Source organism: Lepus europaeus, chromosome 4 (assembly GCF_033115175.1).
Source record: "Lepus europaeus isolate LE1 chromosome 4, mLepTim1.pri, whole genome shotgun sequence".
Classification (NCBI taxonomy): Eukaryota; Metazoa; Chordata; class Mammalia; order Lagomorpha; family Leporidae; genus Lepus; species Lepus europaeus.
The window spans coordinates 134188572-134206330 of record NC_084830.1 but is presented as its reverse complement, the minus strand read 5'-3'; the positions used below and the strand labels follow the sequence as shown (position 1 = coordinate 134206330).

General features: G+C 45.8%; 1 protein-coding gene across 3 annotated transcripts in view; it reads left to right on the top strand.

The window, feature by feature from the left end:
* The window catches only part of SH3RF2 (SH3 domain containing ring finger 2), a 133545-nt gene that overhangs the window by 64291 nt on the left and 51495 nt on the right, over positions 1-17759 (top strand). For all 3 annotated transcript variants that reach the window (XM_062189735.1, XM_062189736.1, XM_062189734.1), the window contains exon 5: positions 3387-3710. In XM_062189735.1, coding sequence (XP_062045719.1) covers positions 3387-3710 — 324 coding nt within the window. The remainder of the gene's footprint in view (positions 1-3386; positions 3711-17759) is intronic.

Below are 17759 nucleotides of genomic sequence, written 5' to 3'. Positions count from 1 at the left end.
CTATGAGGGTGACGTGCTTTTTTGGCATATGCAGGATTTTTCCTCTTAATGTATCATTTGATTTACTGAATTGCACCTGCATGAAAAGGTGGTGAAACAGTGCTGAGTTTATGCCTGTTCTTGTCAGAACTTCTCCAATGAGGCCTGCCTGGGGTGTGTGGACCTAGCTCAGCCCAGGGAACCTCAAGGATATTGTTTCAAACGAGTGAGTGCAAATCTAAGAGACCTGCAGTCCTTCCCCCAAAGGAGCTATTAATCATGTTGGCAGAGGACAGAGCAGATGCAAGCCCTCGGGGGGCCCTTTGTCAATGGTGCCGATTGGAAAGCTGATGCTGGTACCCACCTGGAGACCGAACAGTTAGGTTGAAGCAGAAAAAATGAACCTATTTTGGTATAGCTGTGAGTGGCCGTGGAGAACTGTCTCATTCAATTCAAAGACTGCCTATTGTCTCTTACTGGGTGCACAACAGAAGGACAGGTGCTGCAGGGAATAGAAGGCGTTGTTCCTAACCAGGCTGCCACCAGAGCTGGCCCAAACAACTTCGCTGACTTCCTTGTGGTCTCCCTATGGCTACTCTAGCAATTCTGAATAACAGCCAAATGAGCTCCTTTTTTTAATTAATTAATTTTTTAAAATTTATTTGACAGGTTGTACTTTGGAAATTTATATTCATTAAATAAAAGTTTAATAAAAAAAAGAAAAATAATTTATTTGACAGGCAGCGTTGGACAGTGAGAGAAAGAGAGAGACAGAGAGAAAGGTCTTCCTTCCGTTGGTTCACTCCCCAAATGGCCACCATGGCCGGTGCTGCGCCAATCTGAAGCCAGGAGCCAGGTGCCTCTTCCTGGTCTCCCCATGCGGGTGCAGGGGCCCAAGCACTTAGGCCATCCTCTTTTTTTAAATTTATTTACAGTAACATTTATTATTTTTGGTGTCCAGTTTTATAAGTTTTGACAAGCACACATGACTGCGTGAGTACACGACAATCGACATATGGAACAGTTGCAACGCTCCCTTTCCAGTCACTTTCTTCTTGACTCCCAACCCCTGGAAACCACTCTGTTTTCTGCTCCTATGGTGTTCTTTCTCCAGGGTCACATAGATGAAATTACACAGACTGTAGCTTTTGAGCCTGTCATCTTTGACTTCATGAAATGCAGTTGAGATTCATCTGTGTTGTCTCATGTATCAGTAGTGCATCCCTTTGCACCACTGAGTAGTATTCCCCTGTGAGGGTATCAGAGTTTCTTTATCCGTTCACCTGTTGGAAGGAACTGGAGTTGTTTCCATCTGCTGGCAACTGTGAAGAAAGCTTCCATAAAATACTCCCCACTGTCTTTGACTGAATACACTTTTCATTTCATACTTACCTAGGATTGCTGGTCAGATGTTCAGTATGTGTTTGAGTGTCTACGAAACTGCCAGACTATTAAATGAACTTTTAAAAGCACGTGCCAGACGATGTCACACCTCTACCAAAATCCTGCCGAAGGCTTCTTGTTAAGCCTCTAGGCCCTGTGTGATCCAGACCCTGCCCAGCTCGGTGTCTTCCTCTCTCTCCACTTTCTCATCACCCACCCCGCTCCAACCTTCTGATCCTTTCTTTTTTTTTCTCAGTCTAAGTTCATTCCCCCTTAGGGCTCTGCAGCTGGCTTATAAACCCTTAGCCTGGCGTGTTCTTACCCCATCTTCATGTGGCTATCACCTTTTTCAAAAAAATTTACTTAAAGATTTATTTTATTTACTTGAAAGAGTTGAAAGAGATAGAGATACAGAGATACAGAGAGAGAGAGAGAGAGAGAGAGAGAGAGAGAGAGAGAGATTTTCTATTCATTGGTTCACTCCCCAAACGGCCACAATGACCAGGGCTGGGCCAGGCCGAAGCCAGGAGACACGAGCTGCATCTGGATCTCCCATGTTGGTGGCAGGGGCCCAAACAGGCTCTCTTCCTCATTTGTCATTGCAGTTGAAACGTCGCTCTGCCAGCATGTCTCCCTGAACACTATATTCTAAGAGGCTCCCTCCTGCCATGTCTGTCACACCAAGGCACTTACTAGTATCTGGTATTTTCAGTTTAGTCATTTGCATACTGGTCTGCTATTTATGTCACCCCTTTTGGGCCTCAGCTTTCTTATCTTAAAATGGACCTAATGGTCTCATTCCCCTACTTGATATATTTTTCACAATAGTACGAAGTTTTTAATCCTCTGAGCACTGTCATTCAGGGTTTCTGAATATGCAAATTCCCATTTGACCTTTATAGTTGAATTTCTAGACTCCCATGAAATGTGGTTTTACAGAACAGTGGATGACAACTGTAATCATGGAAATTTAAGTAATCCTGAAATGTAAGGGTTCTTCACACAGAAATTTCAGATTTCTAAAGGAAAGGAGCCCACAGGGACCTCACTGGGGAGGTCACTCACAGATACTTCTTCTGGGGAAGAACAGCAGTAACTCTGTGTTGTGCTGGAGTTGGCTGGTAGCAGATCACAAGAGCGGGGGTTACATTTTCAGGAATTTTGCTTGTCCGTTCTTTCACTATTAGTAGAGTGGCAAATTCCAGAAATCCAGATTTTTAAAAAAAAAAAAAAAAGCTGACCTACCATTATACCACTGACACAGAACAAGGGAGAACAGTGATGATATGAAAGTACGTAAAGGCAGCAATAAAAGACAGTTTTGCCATTAGGTTTCAGGTGCCCAAATGCACTTAAATTCTGGCTCAGACACTCATCACGTGCGTGAACTTGACCAACTTCATCCACTCACAGTCCACAAACAGCATGCATCCTCTCTGGGATACAAGACAGGATGGTAGGGTTAAGATACCTGCTGCCTGGGGGCTCACTGACCAAGGAGGGAAAAGGCAGGTGGAAGATCATGGTGTGGGGTGGAAATGCACTGACCCGGAGGCATGAGGCCCACCAGGGCACCAGGAAGGGCGAGCAGCCTGTCCACACCAGGACACCAGCAGCCTGTCCACACCAGCCTGTCCACACCAGCCTGTCCACACCAGCATTCAGGGATGAGCAGAGGAGGGCAGAAGCCCAGTAGGTGAAGAGGGCTGGGTGTGGCTGGGAGCAAAGGGTAAAGACAAAGACTCCTGACTAGGATCTAGAACTGTGGCTTATTATAATCACACTGGGCCTCGTAAAAGAGTAATACCTGCTTTCCTGGAGAGTCTTATGAATTTTCTGGTAGAGCAAAATGACTGGGACATATTGGTAAAAGATGAAAACTATTCTTATGCTGACTGAGGAATGTCACGTGGACCAGTGCCTGAGGAGGTGGCCTATGACCTGGCTTCAGAGCAGCCTGGGTAGGACTTAGCTACTCCCATTGGACCGCGAAGACTAACTCCATGGACCTGTTGTCTTTTCAGCCAAACCTCACGGCAAGGCACCTCCTAGAGAAGAACAAAGGCCGCCAGTCATCACACAACAAAAGCCTATCCCTGATGTCCTCACCCTCCAGAGGCAAAGCCACCAGCACGCCCACCCTCCGTAGGGGCCCAGGGTCCAGGAGGAAGGGGCCTGGGCAGTTCTCCATCACAACAGCCCTGAACACCCTCAACCAGATGGTGCATTCTCCTCCCGGGCGCCACAGGGTGGAGATCAGCACCCCAGTGCTCATCAGCTCCAGCAACCCCTCTGTGATCACCCAGCACATGGAGAAGGTGGACTTCACCCCCAGCTCTCCGGGACAGGTAGGGGACCCATCCCTGGAATGAGGGCACCTTGAAGGTGGGCAAGGGATCTGCACTATGTTGCCAGCAATATTCCATGTTTCATGCATGCTGGGCACCATGGGGCATTATTAATAATAAATGTCATATGCATTGCACATCAGAGCTGGATATGTATGACTTCATTATATCCTTGAGGAAGCTGTGAGATGAAATTATTATTATCCCATTTTACAGATGAGGAACCTGAGGATTAAGGGGGTTCAATGACTTGCCTGACTTCCCATCCCTTAGAGGAGGTCCCTTCAAGGACATCGTGAGCCTTTTCCAGAGCGAGAGTTTTGCATTGCAATTTGAGATTGAGTTGCCCATACTCTGACAAGGAAGTAGTCAGTGCATGGAAAGAAAGCAAAACAAACTATAGCTTATTGAGTGTTCTCAGGACTAGCGACACAATTTGTGGGGCCCAGCACAAGACAAAACTGCAAGCCCATTGCTTAAAATGGTTAAGAATTTCAAGATGGCAATAGCAGAGCATGAAATCCAGCGGCAGGCCCTGTGTAACTGAACGTGTTCCACACCCACGGAGCCAGCCCTGAGTCTCTTCAGATGGAGCATCTAAAGAGATCTGTATGGAAAGTGCTTAGTGATGCCCAGCGCATACAAAGCACCCCGTAACTGTTAGCTCATGATAGTATTACTGTTATTAACCTTGGGCACTGGGTTGCCAATTGGAGAGAGAGAAACACAGAGCAGTTGTGGCAATCAAGACGCTGAAGTGCTTCGAACAGCATGTGCCTATTTAGGTTGAAGGGTACTTTACAAGATGAAGGAGTGGAGGTATGAGCAGGGTCATTAGGAAGAATTGCATGTTGGGTATTCAGTGGAAAACACTCTTTGGAGCTGTGCAGGTGGCAACTTGAAAGGACAAACCTCAACTTGCACTGGTTTTTTTTTTTTTTGTTTTTGTTTTTTTGGAAGCTGTACATCTTGTTTTTAAACATGAATTTCTACCTCGGGATTAAATGGCTTAATTGAACTCTAATCCCTTTTTAACAAGACAAGAAGGAAGGAGAAAGTCAAGGGCTCCTCAAAGACCGGAATGCTTGTCTGAAAAGAAAACAATCACCTCCCACAACACTTCATAGCTCAGACCACGGTCTGAGTCTCTCCAAGACTGCTGTTCATGTAATTCTGGGCACCACCTGCCCTGCACACGTGCACATCCACACTCCCCTGATATCAAAAACAGAAAATGTCCTGCACACATTCCAAGCATGGTTTTACAAGTAAATACATGCTTTCTGCCCGAAGTTCTCGCTACACACACACACACACATTCTCTCTCTCTCTCTCTCTCTCTCTCTTTCTCTCACTCTAAAATGGGGACTTGTGACTCACAATTAAGCCAGAGTCAGAGTTTCTTGCAACCATTCTTTATATTTATAGGCACAGATATATAAAGCACAGCCCACACTCAGTAAAAATAAGCCAGCTCACTCTGCTGTCGGCTGGCTTCCCAAAAGATTTAGCCGCAAGTCCTTTTCCATGTGCCTTTTTAGTTCTTATTCCTGATCATTTGCCTCCTCTACAGAGAGGTTGGGCCCTAGTGGGAGAATCCTGGGACGATTAAAAGCAAGTCACGTTGCTTCCTAGCTGTCACAAACGGTGAGAACTCCAGCATATGGCTTTCACATAGCCTATTCCCAGGGAACCACCGCACAGCATCGACAGCCTTTTCTCAGTTCAGATCACTGTGGATCACAGTATTTATGCGTGTTTGCTCAGGTGTTGTCAAAACACACTTACAATGCCCCCACTTGCAAACTGCACCCAAAGATGAGCAGAAAGGTAAACAAATGAGAAGTTTTCTAACATCCTTCAGATCCGTGATTCGGTCTAGTTTATCAAGTTTCTCCTACCTTTCCTACCCCAGTGCCGTACACAGTGCCTAGACCCTAGGAGGTGCTCAATGAACCAAGGAATCAAGCCTCAAATATCTGGTCAGATAGTGGGAGCTTATAACTAGGGAAGGTTGGAAGAGGAGTCAGCTTCATATAGGAATATCACAGATCAGTGTCACTCTTTCAAGCAAAAAACATATATTGGGTGCTTACAGTGTGCTAGTAACCATAGTGAGTACTGGGATTCTATCACCAAAATATCAAGAACAGTAACCTCTCCTCTCCTTGTCTTTCCCTCTGTCACTCTTTTAAATAAATAATAAACCTTTTTTAAAAAAATCACATGGAGCTCAACAGGCTAATCCTCCGCCTTGCGGCACCGGCACACCGGGTTCTAGTCCCGGTTGGGGCGCCGGATTCTATCCCGGTTGCCCCTCTTCCAGGCCAGCTCTCTGCTATGGCCCGGGAAGGCAGTGGAGGATGGCCCGAGTGCTTGGGCCCTGCACCCCATGGGAGACCAGGAGAAGCACCTGGCTCCTGGCTTGGGATCAGCGTGGTGCGCCGGCCACGGCGGCCATTGGAGGGTGAACCAACGGCAAAGGAAGACCTTTCTCTCTGTCTCTCTCTCTCTCTCTCACTATCCACTCTGCCTGTCAAAAAAAAAAAAATCACATGGAGGATGGGCATTTCATTTGGCACAGCAGTGAGGACACATCTTGGGATGCCCACATACTGTATTGGAGTGCCTGGTTCAAGTCCCAGCTCTACATCCTATTCTAGCTTCCTGCTAATGCACAACTTGGGGGCAGCAGTGATGTCCCAAGTAGTTGGGTCCCTGCCACCCATATGGGAGACCTGGATTTAGTTCCAGGCTCCTGGCTAGCTGGCATGGCAGGCCTGTTGCTGGCATGGGGAGTAAACCAGCAGATGGGAGATATTTTTCTATTTGTGTCTCTGTTTTTGCTGTTTCTCTCTCTTTCCCTATCAAAATAAATGAATAAGATAAGATTTTTTAAAAACCACATGGTACTTCACAGATATTTACAACTTTTATGTATCAATTGATTCCAGGTAAATACACATGTGATCAGAGAGTATGTGGACTCCTGCGGAAGCAGAGAGAGGGGTTTTTGGGTTTGTTAAGTTCAGCCTCATGTCTCCCACTTGAGAGAGAATCTGATTATTGGGATGTGAGTACCACTGTGACTGTAGAGTAAAAAGTCCAGGGAAATTCTTTTAGGGAAAGTATAAAGCTGTCCAGGGCCCACCAACTCGAAGGAGGGAGGGTGGGAGGTAAGAAGTCGGTTTTCTGATTTCACTCCATTTGCCTTCCTAACGGGAGGCTGAATCTTGGTTGTCCCTCGGGTCTTAAACAGTAAAGGGTCCCTTCTCAGAAAGAGAAGTCAGAGCGGGGAATTCTGACCTCTCTCTGTGGTTGTGCCTTCCCACCTCTGGGAAAGCGCCTGACGGTGTGGGTAGAACATCAGGCAACGACCTAAGATGAAAACAATTTGGGATTCGACCTGAAGCCCTGAGTGGCTTCTGTGGACAACAGTGGTGGCAAAGGTTAAGTGAGCAGGTCAGAAACAACGCGGTGAGCCTCTGGGGAAGCCCAGGAGACCATGTCTAGGGGGGTACTGAGAAGGAACGTCTCGGAAGGAGACAGAACGTTAACTGCCGCACAAGAATTGGGGAAGAAGTCCCCCAGCAGGGGCCAAGTCCCAAGGCCTGCCTGGTGATTCTAAAACGCGTGGTTGACGAGGCGCTGCCTGGCCCCGTCTCCCACACGCACAGAACAATGAGGCATGCTTTTCTGTAACTGCGGGCTTCCTAGGTGGCTCTGCTCCTGACACATTCCCTTTCTTCCGCCTTGTCCACCATTCCCTCCGCATCACAGACCAGGGTAGTGGGACTGCTACACAGCCACCGAGCACCAGGCTCTCTCCTTTGCCTCTCACATCGAGCATGCCAGCAAGCTCGTTTTGCCACCCAAATAGTCAGTGCTGCTTTCTCTCCCCTCCCACCGCCTCAGTTTTGGTCCTCATCTCTTGCCTAGACTATTGCTCCAACCTCTTCAGGGGCCTACCAGAACCCAGGCTCATTTCCCTTGCTTCGCTTCCCATCATGTCCTCCAGAATGAGGCCCAAACCTTGAAAACCCAAACCTTTCCAGCCACCTCTCTTCTGCAAACCTCCATTCATTCCCAACAGTCCTCAGAAGCAGTTGTAGCTGCTGTTCATTCAGTGGCTACTGAAAACCAGAAACCCTAACAGATGATCCACAGACACTAAGACCGTCCTCCCAACCATTCAGTGTAGGCTTTTTACATGCATTATACCAGATGGGCAAACTTTGAGACAGAAAGATTAGAAAGATAACTTGTCTCAAGTCTCAAAGCTAGAAACATGGGGCCGGCGCTGTGGCATAGTGGGTAAAGCCACTGCTTGCAGTGCCAGCATCCCATATGGGCACCAGTTCTAGTCCCAGCTGCTCCTCTTCCAATCCAGCTCTGTGCTATGGCCTGGAGCCTGGGAAATCAGTAGAAGATGGCCCAAGTGCTGCACCCACATGGGAGACCCAGAGGAAGCTCCTGGCTCCTGCTTCGAATTGGCCCAGCTCTGGCCATTGTGGCCATTTGGGAAGTGAACCAGCAGATGGAAGTCTCTCTCTCTCTCTCTCTCTCTCTCTCTTTCTCTCTCTGTAACTCTGCCTTTCAAATAAATAAATTAATTAAAAAAAAAAAAAAGCTAGAAACAAGTCAGGATTTAAGGGAAGGCCTGTGCTTTCTTCCCTAAATGAGCTCTTTATACGGCACTCCCAACTCACCATGATCCGGCTACAGCCCGCCTTCCAACCACCCAGCCACACACACATACATAAACACATACACACATGTGCATTCCTAAACATGGCAGATACCAGAGCACCACTTAGTTCTTAGTTCTTTGTCTCTGTACCCAGTACAATGCCTGTGTTATTCTGGGTAGTCAATGCATACTTGTTGAATAAGAACTGTTTCTCCTTGAATTTATTTTCAGTGCCTACACCTGTTGCAGTCCTACCCATACCCAAGAAAGTCCCCTGCCACTCTGCCCTGTAGAATTCATGTTTCTCCCCTGTGTTCACAGTATGTTGTTTTTGCTTGTTATAACATAGATGTAGAACATATAACACCTCTGTATCTATGCTCAATAGATGAAAACTTCTTTCAAATTTTTACTTGAAAGAGTTACAGAGAGAAGTCTTCCATCTGCTGATTCATTACCCAAATGGCCACAACAGGCAAGGCAGGACCACACCAAAGCCAAGAGCCAGGAACTTGTTCCAGACCTCCCACATGAGTGCAGGGACCCAACCACTTGGGCCATCCTCCACTGCCCTCCAAGGTGCATTAGCAAGAACTGGATTGGAAATGGAGCAGCTGAGATTCGAACCAGTGGCCACATGGGATCCCAGTATTGCAGGCAGTAGCTTAACTTGCTATGCCACAACGCCAGCTGCTGAAAACTCCTTGAGGGCAGGGATGATCTCTTACTCACTCATACTGATGCTGAGTTTCTAAAGTCAGTTTTGTTTGTGATTACCCAGAAAAAATGAGAGAAGAGGGAAAGGCGGCCCGCCAACCTTGGTTTCAGAAATGCCATTTCCTCTCCTCCCTCTTCCATCCTGTGCCGGATGATAGTGACAAGCCCAAGCACCTTTCCTGGGCTCCTGGAAGATGAGCTGTCTTGTGCCTCAGGGGAATTCTGAGGTCTATGAAGCTGACTCTCCTTTTAACCCCATATTGAAAACATTCTGAATGCTCCCAGCTCTTCTCAGAATGTCATTTTGTCACCATCTTTCACAGGGAGTCTCCCAACACAACTGTGGTATTCCAGGCTGCCACAACAGATGGTTTTAACTTAATATTCAGATAATGTTTCCCCTCTGAACAACCTCTCAGTGCAAATTTATGCTTAAGATGCTTATTGAATCCTTCTTCGAAGGTAATTTACAGAGATAAATTAATCATAGGCATGTATATTTTAATTTTTTTAAATATTTATTTTATTTATTTGAAAGACAGTTAGAGAGAGAGGTAGACACAGAGAGAGAGGTCTTCCATCTGCTGGTTCGCTCCCCAGATGGCTGCAAAGGCCAGAACTGCACCAATCTGAAGCCAAGAGCCAGGAGCTTCTTCCAGGTCTCCCATGTGGGTACAGGGGCCCAAGGACTTGGGCCATCTTCCACTGCTTTCCCAGGCCATAGCAGAGAGCTGGATCAGAAGTGGAGCAGCTGGGACTAGAACTGGTACCCATATGGGCTGCCAGCACTGTAGGCCAGGGCTTTAACCTGCTGTGCCACAGCGCCGGCCCCAGCATATATTCTTTTTTCTATTTTTTTTTTAATTATTATTCATTTGAAAGGCAGAGTAACAGAGAGAGAGAGTAAAATCTTCCATCCAGTGGTTCCCTCCTCAAATGGCCACAACACCACGGATAGGCCAGGCCAAAGCCAGGAACCAGGAGCTTCTTCTGGATCTCCCACATGGCTACAGGGGCCCAAGCACTTGGGCCTTCCTCCTGCTGCTTTCCCAGGCGCATTAGCAGGCAGCAGGAGGAGAAGTGGAATATCCAGGACTTGAAGCGGCACCCATAAGGGATGCCAGTGTCACAGGCAGTGGCTTCACCCACTACACCACAATGCTCACCCCCATATGCATACATTCTTATGTTGATATCTCCCAATATAAATATCATTCATTTTACAATTATCACTCAACACATCTGTACTAACAAATCATGTTTTCAGAGCACTCTAGAACTAAGTAGTCTCAGAGAGCCATAGTAGAAGAGGAAGGGGGCTCCATTAAATGGACACCTGGCCCCAACATTGCTGTATCCCATGTCATCATTATCTGCCCCAAAGACCTGCTATGGGGCCCAACAACGCTTTGAAAGATGTCTTAAATTTTGAAGAAATTTTAAAGAATGTAGTCCCTGGGTAGGGATACACCCTTAAACTTATCTCATAAGTTATCAATTAATGCCTTGGCAGGGGTTCACTGGCAGGTGTCTGAAAGAAAGAAAGGACCAGAAGACAGTATTCAACTCCAGCCTGCCTGAGCCCTCTGGGTAAAGAGTTATCACAAAGCCACCTCGAGAAGCAGTTTGTGTAGATGGAGCCAGACCAGCCTAAATCCAGGCACCTTTTCCTCACCCCAGTGGTGGAGCCTTGAATGAGTAACACACACAGCTTCAGGTTCCCCTCAAGAAGATAGGGGATCACTTTATCTTCCAGGGTCACTGGGGAAATCCAAGGTTGGAAAGTGGATGCACAGCGCTTGGCCATCACATTAATATTCTTTTCATTTTTAGTATCCTAAATTATTGAGCAACGAGTTGCTAGATTGCTCTTTAGTCCTTAATCTGTATATATTTTTTGAACTTTTCATAATGAAAAATTATAACCATATATAAAACTTGAAAGAATCATAATGAATGGTAATGCACATATCCCTTGGTCTCAGCAATTATCTGCTCATATGCCAATCCTTTTTTTCAAAGATTTATATATTTATTTGAAAGTCAGAGTTATGGGGTGGGGGGGTGTCTTCCATCTGCTGGTTCACTCCCCAGATGGCCACAACAGCCAGAGCTGTGCTGATCCAATGCTAGGAGCCAGGAGCTTCCTCTGGATCTCCCAGATCGGTACAGGGGCCCAAGGACATGGGCCATCCTCAACTGCCCTCCCAGGCCATAGCAGAGAGCTGGATTGGAAGTGAAGCAGCCAGGACCTGAACAGGCACCCATATGGGATGCCGGCACTGATGATGGCAGCCTTAACTGCTACACCACAGAGCCAGTGCCTCATATGCCGGTCTTATTTCATGTATGACCCCACTTGTTCAGCTGACCCCCCCAGTTGAGTTATTTTAAAGCAAAGTTCAGATATTGTGTTATCTTACCCATAAACATTTCAGTAAGTCTCTCCTTCAAAATATTTTTAGCACAACCATGGTACCATTATCACACATTTTAAAATAAACAATTTTCTTTCAAATATTTAATATTCAGTGCTAAACTTTCCATATTTGCCTTATAAAGGTTTCTTTAAAATTTTATTTAATAAATATAAATTTTGAAAGTACAACTTTTGGATTGTAGCAGTTTTTCCCCCCATAACCACCCTCCCACTCACAAACCATTCCATCTCCTACTCCCTCTCCCATCCCATTCTTCATTAAGATTTATTTTTAATTATCTTTATATACAGAAGATCAACTTAGTAAATACTAAGTAAAGATTTCAATAGACTGCACCCACACAGACACACAAAGTATAAAGTGCTGCTTGAATAGTAGTTTTACCATTAATTCGCATAGTACAACTCATTGAGGACAAAGATCCTACATGAAGAGCAAGTGTACAGTGACTCCTGTTGTTGATTTAACAATTGACACTCTTATTTATGACGTCAGTGATCACCTGAGGCTCTTGTCATGAGCTGCCAAGGCTGTGGAAGCCTCTTGAGTTCACAAACTCTGACCTTATTTAGACAAGGCCATAACCAAAGTGGAAGTTCTCCCCTCCCTTCTGAGAAAGGTTCCTCCTTCTCTGATGGCCCGTTCCTTATAAAGGTGTTTTTTTTTTTTTTACAGTTGATTTATTCACATGGGATCCAAATGCTGTAAAAGCACATTGTACTGGGTTGATATGTCCAATAAATTTATGTTCTTTCTTCTCCTTCTTCTTCCTCCCTCTCTCTCTGGTTACCTCTCTTCTTGCCATGTATATGCTTAAAAAGAAACAAATCCTTTGTCTCATTGCATTGTCCACACTCTGAATATTTCCAGTTGCATCTTTACAGTATTAACACATTTCCCTCTCTGGGATACCCTCTATAACCTAGTTAGATTAACCTAGTTAGCTCTAAACAATTGATCAACTTCAGGTTCTGTGTTTTGGCAAGAATATTTCACAGACACTACTAAGTACTTCTTTTTTGTTGTGTTTTCTGTTTTTAGCATGAGCATACAACTCAGTGAGTTTTGGTTTATTCACAGGGTTGAACATCTATCACCATGATCAATTTCAACATTTTCACTATCCTGGAAGGGAACCCCTACCTCTCAGGCATTACTCCCCAGATCTTCCCTTTCCTCTAAGCACTCGGCAGCCACTGATCTATTTTCTGTTTCTCCAGATTTGCCTATTTTGGACATTTTTGTATGAACAGAAGTATATAGTATTTGCTCCTTTATAGATGGCTTCATCCACTTAACATAATATTTCATGGTTTATCCATTCTGTTGCACATATTAGTATTTCACTCATTTTTATGGTCAAATAACATTCCTGTGTGTGGATGTACCATATTTTGTTTGGCCATTCATCAGGTGATGAACATTTGCATTGTTTCTACTAGTTGGCTATCATCAATAATGCTGCCATGAACATCTGTATACAAGTTCTTACGTAGACATTCATTTTCATGTGGATATGTGCCTGAGTGTAATTATTAGATCATACAGTAACTCTGTGTTTATCCGTTTAAGTCATTGTCAAGTGTTTTCCAAAGTGATTGCATCATTTTGCATTCCCACCAATGGTCTGTGGGTGTTCCAGCTTTTCCGTATCTTCACCAACACTTGTTCTACTATCTTTTTTACTTTAGTCATCTTACTGGGTGTGAAGTGGCAGCTCATTGTGGTTTTGATTTGCATTTCCCTGATGACTAGTGATGCTGAACATCTGATCACATGCCTACTGGGCATGTGTTCCTTAGAGAACCAGCTATTCCTAGCCTTTGCACACTTGCAGATTCGGTTATTTGTCTTCTTATTCTTGACTTTCAAAAATCCTTTACATATTCTAGAAACAAGTCCCTTATGAGATATAGGAATTGCAAAATTTTTCTCCCAGTCTGTAGGTTGACTTTTCATTTTCTTGCTGGTATGCTTTGAAGTACAAAAGTTTTCAATTATGATATCCAATTTATCTGTTCTTGCCTTTGTTGCTTATGCTTTATCATATCTAAGAAATCATTGTTTGATTGAAATTTACAGACTTACCCCTATTTTTCTTTCTATAGTTTTTTGGTTGATAGTTTTATAGTTTAGCTAATACATTTAGGTTCATGATCCAGCTGGAGTTAAATTTTTCTATCTGTTGTGAGTTGAGGGTAGTGATACATACTTTCCATACTCAGATGTCGCAGAACCATTTACTGAAAAGGCTATTCTTTCCCCATTTTGTTACCTTAACAACCGATTAAAACTTAGGCACTTCTTATTGTCACACATCCAGAGGTACATAATGCGTGTATACTGCTCTGTTTACATTCAGATTCCCTCAGAAGTTATCAGCCTGCTCCACCCATTATAAAGTTCCCCATCAGCCCTTCATCTGATGGTTTGAACACTGTCTTACTTGAGGTGGCAAGCTATTAACACTGCAAATCTGTAATTCCTGCTAATTTTTTTAAAGCTACAATTCTTCTGTAATATTCACTATTTTCTGAGAGTTCACCACGTATCAGATGCTTCACAGTGAGCTTTGTCTAAATTATCTCATTGGGATCCCACACTTGCACATTGTAGACCCTCACCACGTACTGGGGTGTCCAAAGCTCATGTCCTTAATCTCTCTCCTCCTCCTTCTCTCTCTCTCTCTCTGACTCCCTGCCCCCACTCTGGTCCTGTCCCATGTTTGTTCCTGGGCACTGCCCTAGCTCCAACACAGGACTCATTTCTCGCCCCACTCCTGTCTGGTGTGTTTGCCATAACTGAACTAACACCCCTTTTTCCACTGGTCACTGCCAGCTGGGCTAATCCTCCCTGCCTGCCTGTGCCAGTCTGCTTGTTTATATCCTTATCACTGCCCTCAGGCCGGCCTCGGCGTCCTGGCCTCTTTGGCCGCATGTTCATTCCCTGCGCTTCCTGAGGTCTGGTTCCCACACTTGGGCTCAGACCAGGAGCAAGCAGCCTGGGTTTGTTCAGTCCGGAGAAGAAAAGTCTCCAGGGCTGATGTGCGGAGGGGTGATAACTTTGCTTTTCCAAACTTGGGTTTGTGTTGCTAGTTTTCTGTTCCTATGCTCAGAACAGAGAAAAAAACAGAAATCAAAATATAAGGAATTTGGGGAGGTACAATAGGAAATCTTTCTTTTCACTTGTTAAAAACTACATTCTGAGGGGTGTACAATTGGCCTAGCAGCTTAAGTCGCCACTGAGATGCTTATATCCAATATGGAAATGCCTGGCTCAGGCTTGACCTCCTCTGCTTGTGACCCACCTTCCTGCTCCTGCACATCCTAGGAGTCAGCGGAGGATGGCTCAAGTACTTGGGTTCCTGCCACCCAACATGACAGAATTAGAGGCAGTTCTGGGTTCCTGGATGTGACCTGGGACTGGCCTAGCTGTTGTAGGCATTTAGATAGTGAACCAATGGATGGCAGATCTGTGTGTGTCTGTGTGTGTACCTCCTTCCCTCCCTTCTTCTCTCTCCCTTTCAAATAGAATGAAAATAAATAAAATTTAGCTAACATTTAAGACAAAAAATAAAACTAAAATCTAAAAATGCTAGAGGATTCTGTGGAATCTGTTTCTTTTTATATTTTTATTTTTATTTTTTGTTTTCTCCTATAGATAAAGGCAGCTTAGTGTAGGTAAAAAGATTGAGTGAGCTTCTTGTTCTGGTTCTGGTGCCTAATAGTTAAGTGACAAGTGTTCACCCCATTGAGCCTCAGTGTCCTTATCTGTAAAATGGGGTAAATTCTTCCATGCAGGATTCTTTGCAAGGATTGCCAATACCTCAACAAGCTATAGCCGTTGTCATCATCCCCTACCCTCTTCCTTGCTCTAAACAGAGCTTCTAGAATGTCGTCATTTGTGAGGCTAACGAGAATCCCTGATTTACACAGGGAATGAGGCAAGTGTCTTCTACAATCCAGATGACTCTGAATTTCCTGTGGTGTATTATTCATAACTACTAACAAATACAGCATGGGGGTGGGTGGAACCTTGTTTTTTATATAAGAAAACTGGCAGGAAAAAGATCTGCTTTAAGAGACTCAAGGTCTCACCTGTAGAATTGAATAAGCATATAAATGAGTTTCCATTTAAAACAGAACTAAAAACCCTCGTGATGTAGAACTGAATGCCTTATCCCTAAGCCACACTGCCCCAGGTGACAGCAGAGGTGGTGGGTACTTCATTTAACTGTGAGGCTCTGGACAAGACTTGCTGCCCCCTGGTCCCAGTTGTCTCCTTAGCCAGGTAGAGTGATAAAACTGACCTGGCCCAGAATTACGTGGCTTTCTTCATGACCAGCACTCCCTGGAGGAGAGCTGTCCTGTTATTTAATAATCGTGGTCATAGGTGAAATCTCTCCCATCTCCTGGTTACACTCCCATTCACACCAAAGGCCTGGCTACTGCAAAGTCCTCTCAGCCCCAGCAGGTGTCCAGTAAGGTGGTTTGCCGAGGTAGAGAGCTTTTTAGCAAAGAGCCTCTCAAACATAAGGGGTTTAGGGTCAGCTAGATCTGAGATTCACACTGCCTCCTAATGAACAGAATAACCCTGGAGCAAGATACTTAATCTCTCTGAGCCTCAGTTTTTATATCTGTAAAAATGAGACTGATGGTAATTTTTATCAGATGGCTGCGAAGATAAAACAAGGCAATGCATGTACCTGCGATAATGGCCAGGGTTTAGCGGTGGTAAATGGCTTCATAAATCTTTGCTCAGTTATTATGATTGGGTCAAGCCAGGAAGCTGTAACCATCCCCCATCCTCACTGCTCCAAGGCCGGCCTGTGCCAACAGGCCTTGCCGGGAATGAGATTCGTCAGCCACACCCCACAGAGGGCTGACCTGCCGGGGCCTGCCTTGGAGTGCAGAGGCTTCCCAAAACCCCACTGCTTCCTTGATAGGCAGTGACAGGTTGGGAAGGAGTGTGACTTTGGCATTGCATCTAGGGAGCAATTGCAGCAGTCCAGGGAAGAGGACTTTGGACAAAGCAGATGTGGGTAGAGACGAAAGCGGGCCAGCCACCTGCCCACCATTTTCAATAGGCACTGTCTGCTTTCTCTCCGAGTCTTAACCTCACCTGGTACGTGCCCAGAACCTGTAGGGGGCCCTGGTTGCCAAAGCCCCTCACAGCCTTCCAGTGAACCGGTCCATAAAGAGCCATTGTGGATATGCACCATGCACCAGGGACTGAGTGGGCACAGGTCACACAGGGAACAAGACACGTGTGGTCCCTACCCTGTGGAAGTGCCCAGCAGGCGAGGAAGGCAAGTGCTGAACAATGTGTCATAAATACTTGATCACAAGATGCTAAGTGTGCAGCGTGCGATGAGGCACCAGAATGGGGAACAGAGGGGGTGGGTGACGGATGGCCCGTCTGGTCTGGGGGTCAGGAAACCTGCCTGGAGGACCTGACCTCCAGGTGGAGAAAAGGATGAGAGAAGTCAGAAGTTGACCAGGGGAGAACAGAAGGCACGCTGAGGTCCCGCGTGCACCTCTCCTTGGCCCCACCGCCGTGCCCTTTTCTCCACAGTCCCGCCACATTGGGCAGCACCAGCACTCGTGGTTCCCAGTGACGTCCGCAGTCCTCCCAGCTCCAGCCCTGCCCGGGCTCCCTGAGGTCCGCTGGGGGGGAAACCGCGCTGGTTTCTGGTGACTAAAGCAGGTTCGGTAATTAACACAGTCTCCTTCCTTGCTTCAGCATTTCTCCAAGGAGAGGTTAAACTTTACATCATCATTTTGTCCAATTAATCCTGCCAGGTGAGCCACAGATGAAGCTCGGCCCTGCCCCGGTGAAAGAGGGAGCGGCCCAGCCTGCACCTCAGACATTTTAACGTGGATTAGGTAGCACTGGAAGCCCGGGCTGGGGTGATTATTACCCAGGGTCATTGGGGCCTGCAAAACACTCGCACACACACACACATGCACACACACATGACCTGCAACACACACACACATGACCTGCAACACACACACGCGCACACACATGACCTGCAACACACACACACACGTCCTCCAGCACACACACAATTCAGCAAGAAGGAAAAACGGAGAAGCAAGATAAAATACAATGACAGGCAAAGGAGAAACTAGTGTATACAGGGCTGCAGTCTGAGAGAAGCAGAGAGACACAGAGGGCTTGAGCAGACAATGGTACATT